Genomic DNA, 5153 nt, shown 5'->3' with positions numbered 1-5153 from the left:
GCGTGTGTGTGTGTGTGTGTGTGGTAGCTTCGTGGCAGCAGCTGCGGCGATGGTCAAGCCGGCAAGAAAAGTGGACGGATCGAGTTAAAGGCTAAAGGAGACGGCTGGGGAGGGGAACCCCAGCCTGGGGGTGCACTCCATAGACCTTCAGCCTCCCGGTGTAGGGGACAGGACCCCTCACCTTACCTGCCCTCTGCCCCCCCTAAAGGTACTTCTTCCCTCTTTCTTCACCCTCCCATCATCCCTGAAGCCTCTCCCTTCATCCCGCCTCTCTTTTCCCCTTTTGGGTATTTCCATCCTTTAGGCTCCACTTCCACCCCTTCCTCAAGCTCCCCAGCTCAACCCCCTCAACCCCCCCACCTTGAACCGCCCTGGGTCTCTCTGTGCTTCTCCATCCTCCTCCTCCTCCCTTTCCCTCACTTCCTCCCCTGCCCCTTGGTCCCCTTTCCTCTGTGCCACCATGACCGTGATGGCTGGAGAGAACATGGATGAGACTTCTGCGCTACCTGGCCACCCCCAGGATAGCTACCAGCCCGCTGCCCACGACGACCACGAGTGCTGTGAGCGCGTGGTGATAAACATTGCGGGACTGCGCTTCGAGACACAGCTGAAGACTTTAGCCCAGTTCCCCAACACACTGCTGGGCAACCCCAAGAAGCGCATGCGCTACTTTGACCCCTTGCGCAATGAGTACTTCTTTGACCGCAACCGGCCCAGCTTTGACGCCATCCTCTACTACTACCAGTCCGGGGGGCGGCTCCGCCGGCCCGTCAATGTTCCCCTGGACATGTTCTCTGAGGAGATAAAATTTTATGAGCTGGGTGAGGAGGCCATGGAGAAGTTCCGAGAAGATGAAGGATTCATTAAAGATGAGGAGAGGCCCTTGCCGGAGGGGGAGTACCAGCGCCAAGTGTGGCTCCTCTTTGAGTACCCAGAGAGCTCTGGGCCGGCAAGGGTTATTGCCATAGTTTCTGTCATGGTCATCCTCATCTCCATCGTGATCTTCTGCCTAGAGACATTACCTGAGCTGAAGGAGGACAAGGAGTACACAGTGCACCGCACTGACAACACCACCCAGGTCTACAAATCCAACATCTTCACAGATCCCTTCTTTGTTGTGGAGACCCTGTGCATCATCTGGTTCTCCTTTGAGCTGGTGGTGCGCTTCTTTGCTTGCCCTAGCAAGACTGATTTTTTCAAGAACATAATGAACTTCATTGACATTGTGGCCATCATCCCTTACTTCATCACCCTGGGCACTGAGATGGCCGAGCGGGAGGGGACTCAGAAAGGAGAGCAGGCCACCTCCTTGGCCATCCTGAGAGTCATCAGACTGGTAAGAGTCTTTCGAATCTTCAAACTCTCCCGGCACTCTAAGGGCCTCCAGATTCTGGGACAGACCCTCAAAGCAAGTATGAGAGAGCTAGGTTTACTAATCTTCTTCCTCTTCATTGGGGTGATTTTGTTCTCTAGTGCGGTATATTTTGCTGAGGCTGAAGAACCTGAGTCTCATTTCACAAGTATCCCTGATGCTTTCTGGTGGGCGGTGGTATCCATGACCACTGTGGGCTATGGTGACATGTACCCTGTGACAATTGGAGGCAAAATCGTAGGCTCCTTGTGTGCCATCGCTGGTGTGCTGACAATTGCCCTGCCTGTACCTGTCATCGTGTCCAACTTCAACTACTTCTACCACCGAGAAACAGAAGGGGAAGAACAGGCTCAGTTACTTCACGTTAGCTCCCCTAATTTAGCATCTGACAGTGATCTCAGTCGCCGCAGCTCCTCCACAATCAGCAAATCTGAGTACATGGAAATCGAAGAGGATATGAATAATAGCATAGACAATTTTAGAGAGGCTAATCTCAGAACTGGCAACTGCACTGTAGCCAACCAAAACTGTGTTAATAAAAGCAAGCTGCTGACTGATGTTTAAACAAACAAACAAAAAAACCCAAAACAAAATCCCCACTCACAGCTTGAAGACTTTAGTGACACAGTCACACTTTGTAGATGCTTTACTGATAGTCTTTGAATGCTTTATTTACCTCGTAAATGCATTGTTGCATTGCAAATCTTTGCTCTGCGATAAAGAAGCTTCCAGGATCCATGAAAGATAAAATTTTGTTTATTTTCAAAAAAAACCCATTTTCCACCTGGCAAATTATAACCATTTGAACTAGTTTAGTTTTAAGCCGCTATGATGCTAGACCTAAACTTTTCCTCTCCTATCTCCTCTTTTATTTTTCTTTTACTTTTTTTTTGGATAAAGCTATCTTAAACTAAGTAAGACAGTTTTTAGAGCTATTAAGCATATACATGGATTCCAGTAAAAATATTCTGCAAAACTACACAGTTGCAAGACAGTGCATCAGATAATAATAATACAAAAAGATCAGCCAAAACTTGTGGCAAGCATTTGCCATGGTGTTTATGAAGGAGTGCAAATTTTCCTTCCGCCCCCTCTGTGAAAGATTCCATCCTTCCAACCTACAGATCCACGCAGCACCTTATTAAAAAACCTCTTTTGCTGTCCATAGAAGAAATATCCTAAAAGGAGAATAACAAACAAAACTGAAGACAAAACATCTGCAATGCTGCTAAGTCCTCTCACATGCAGATGATAGAAACACACTTTGCCCCCACTCCCCATTTGGAACTGGATACAAAACTTTAAGCCCCTCTGTTGCAAGATAGCACAATGGAGTTTAATATAAGCATGTTTGAATTTGATACCATTTATTTTATGATCGCATGCTTGAAACGTTACCTCAGTCAATAGTGGATAAGCTTTCGTTTGAACTGAATCTTCTAAAAATAGGTCCTTTCTCTTCTCTTTTTTCATTTCTTTTCTTTTTCTTTTTGATTTGCATTCACCAGAAGTGCACTCCTTAATTTATTAAATTGTTGACTAGTAATTTAAAGTACTGTATTTAAGTGCGTATGTTAGTCAAAGGGGAACAATAACTTTTGGAGATCAAAGCATGTTCAAATATTCAGCATTATGGCCTATTTGATTAAAGTGTAACTTGAATTAATTAGTGCATGAATTCAATAATAATAATAATAATAATAATGATGATGATAATAACAACAATAATGATAACAATAAAAACAAAAAAAAAGTGCTTGATAGACTGAGGGCCTGAATGAACTGATTAGAGAAACCTGATTGTTTCCTGCATTGCTCAGGGAAGTGTGTTGGCTTTTGTCCAGGCGTTGTCAGAAAGGAACATATCCCATCCCTTAAAGGGAAAGCTATATGGAAAACTAACCAGTCAAGTTATATATAGCAACAGCTAAAAACCTAGTATCCTCTATAGATGAAAGGTGCAGATGCATGCTTTTTGGTGCATTCTCAGAATGTAAATGAAACTTATCTATTTCATGCATCCGAATTGCAGCAGCTGGTTTCTTTTGCAGTCATCAGTTGAGACTTTTTTGTATCCCCCCAAAACTCACTGAAGAGACCCAGCAGATTGATTGAGAGAGTTGCGCAGTGCCTTTATCTTACACCCCCCAAAACTGCTGAAAGTGCCTCCAGGAACTGAGTGGATCAGAGACACCGAGGGAAAGGACGAGGAGTCAGTCCTGTGTGTCAGGAGTGTCCTGTGCTGTCTACCAGTACAGCATGGAAAGTTTTAGTGATAGAAAGATCAAGTGTGAGTGAGAGGGATGCAGAAGAGGCAGGCAGAGATCACCAGTGCCTGTGGAATACTTTCCTTCCCTAGCCAGGCTGATGCTGCAGGGCTCTGCATTAGCTTCTGCCAAATAACTCCTAGTTGTGTGCATGCAAAGCTTCGGATTTCCCTGGTTTGTTCATAAAGGCATCACTGCCATCATTGTATCTGCCCTTCTTTTCCCTGAGGTGGCTCATTGGCAGCTTGTCCCTGTAGGGCAGGGCGCAGTCAGGCAACCAGACTGGAGGACTGTGCTCTTCTTTCCCTTAGGTTCCCCAGCCGGTAGATGGGAAAGGCTTTGCTGGGCCCTCCCATCCCTGTCTGCTCGATCCTCTTGCAGATCTTAGATCCCATCACAGCCTTTGAGTCATATTCTTCTTCCTGGTCTCTGATCTTACTGTACTTCCATCACTTCCTGGTGAGGGAATCAATGCTAGGAGAAGATATCTTCTGCAACATGCCAGCCTTGACTGCTAGGCCCTGGAAGAGCTGAACAAACATATAGGCACTAATCTCAATTTTTCAAATGGACAAAGTTGAGGACCTTCATTCTGCACTTAGCATGTGGCCAACTGCTTTTGAACACATCTCCTTCCATGGTGTACAGATCCTTTCCTCCCCGTCTTTCTGATATATGTATATATGTGTATAAATATGAATATATATATATATATATATATATATATATATGTGTGTCTGCTCCTGTGTGTCACATACATATGCAGGCACATGTATATATAAAATAAAATCAAAGCACTTAAAAACCAACCCTAACTCTGCAGTTACGCACAAGCTTGACCTGCCAGGTTTTCAGAAAGACTTGACTTTATTTCTCACTGTGTGACTTCTGTGAATCTTAGTGATGAGAAAGATCAAGAACTGAAGGAGCTCCAATTCCTGCAAGAAGTGCAAAGTATCAAATAAAGCAGGGCATTACATTGTCCAGGGAGATGTTGTAAAGCTTCTTTCCTGTCCCCTGCTCACGCCCTTGCCCTTTGTACACCTCTCTCCCTGTTAAATTCCAGTGGTCCTGATCTTCCCAAACTCTTGAATCCTAGGATATGACTTCTGATATCAAAATGGACTTGAATGCTGCACTCAGCTTATAAAACCACCATCTGACTAAACTAAACAGCAATAATCAATTCAGTGCTATGGGACCGATGATCAGAACGATGCATTTGGGAGATGAGGCCTCACTTGGGTACCTTCTGCCCCAGCTGGGTGTGAACACCTTAATTTAATGTGCAGAGTGATGATGATTCTGCTTATGCACAGAGAAAAGTGCTGCATGCAGCAATTCTTTGTCAAGAGACTGGGATGGATCATAAGAACTCTTGGTTTGGGGAGCCTGAATGTTGCTTTGTCCATTTATAGCTCACTGCAAAGGATCTCAACCCATATGGAGTACAGGAATTAATCTCATGTAGCATAGGCATGCATTTTTGACAAGTTTGACATTAAAAAAAAAAA

At 44.8% G+C, this 5153-nt stretch overlaps 1 protein-coding gene across 2 annotated transcripts; it reads left to right on the top strand.

The window, feature by feature from the left end:
* Window positions 1–234: 234 nt before the first annotated feature.
* Window positions 235–4893, top strand: LOC115910051 (potassium voltage-gated channel subfamily A member 1). Of its 2 annotated transcripts, XM_030959848.1 has the most exons (2): window positions 235–1735; window positions 4627–4893. In XM_030959848.1, the coding sequence occupies exons 1-2, from the start codon at window positions 461–463 to the stop codon at window positions 4696–4698; spliced, it is 1347 nt and encodes a 448-aa protein (XP_030815708.1). In that variant the 5' UTR covers window positions 235–460; the 3' UTR covers window positions 4699–4893. The 2 variants fall into 2 exon arrangements, with proteins under 2 accessions (XP_030815708.1, XP_030815705.1); XM_030959845.1 differs by lacking the exon at window positions 4627–4893 and having other exon boundaries at window positions 235–2141.
* The last annotated feature ends 260 nt before the right edge of the window (window positions 4894–5153 follow it).

Source organism: Camarhynchus parvulus, chromosome 1A, assembly GCF_901933205.1.
Source record: "Camarhynchus parvulus chromosome 1A, STF_HiC, whole genome shotgun sequence".
In the NCBI taxonomy this organism is placed as follows: domain Eukaryota; kingdom Metazoa; phylum Chordata; class Aves; order Passeriformes; family Thraupidae; genus Camarhynchus; species Camarhynchus parvulus.
The sequence above is the reverse complement of the archived record's forward strand: the minus strand, read 5'-3'. Positions and strand labels throughout refer to the sequence as shown.

Excerpts from the sequence above, each read along its gene's own strand:
- LOC115910051 (XM_030959845.1), top strand. The coding sequence starts at position 461 with ATGACCGTGATGGCTGGAGAGAACATGGATGAGACTTCTGCGCTACCT.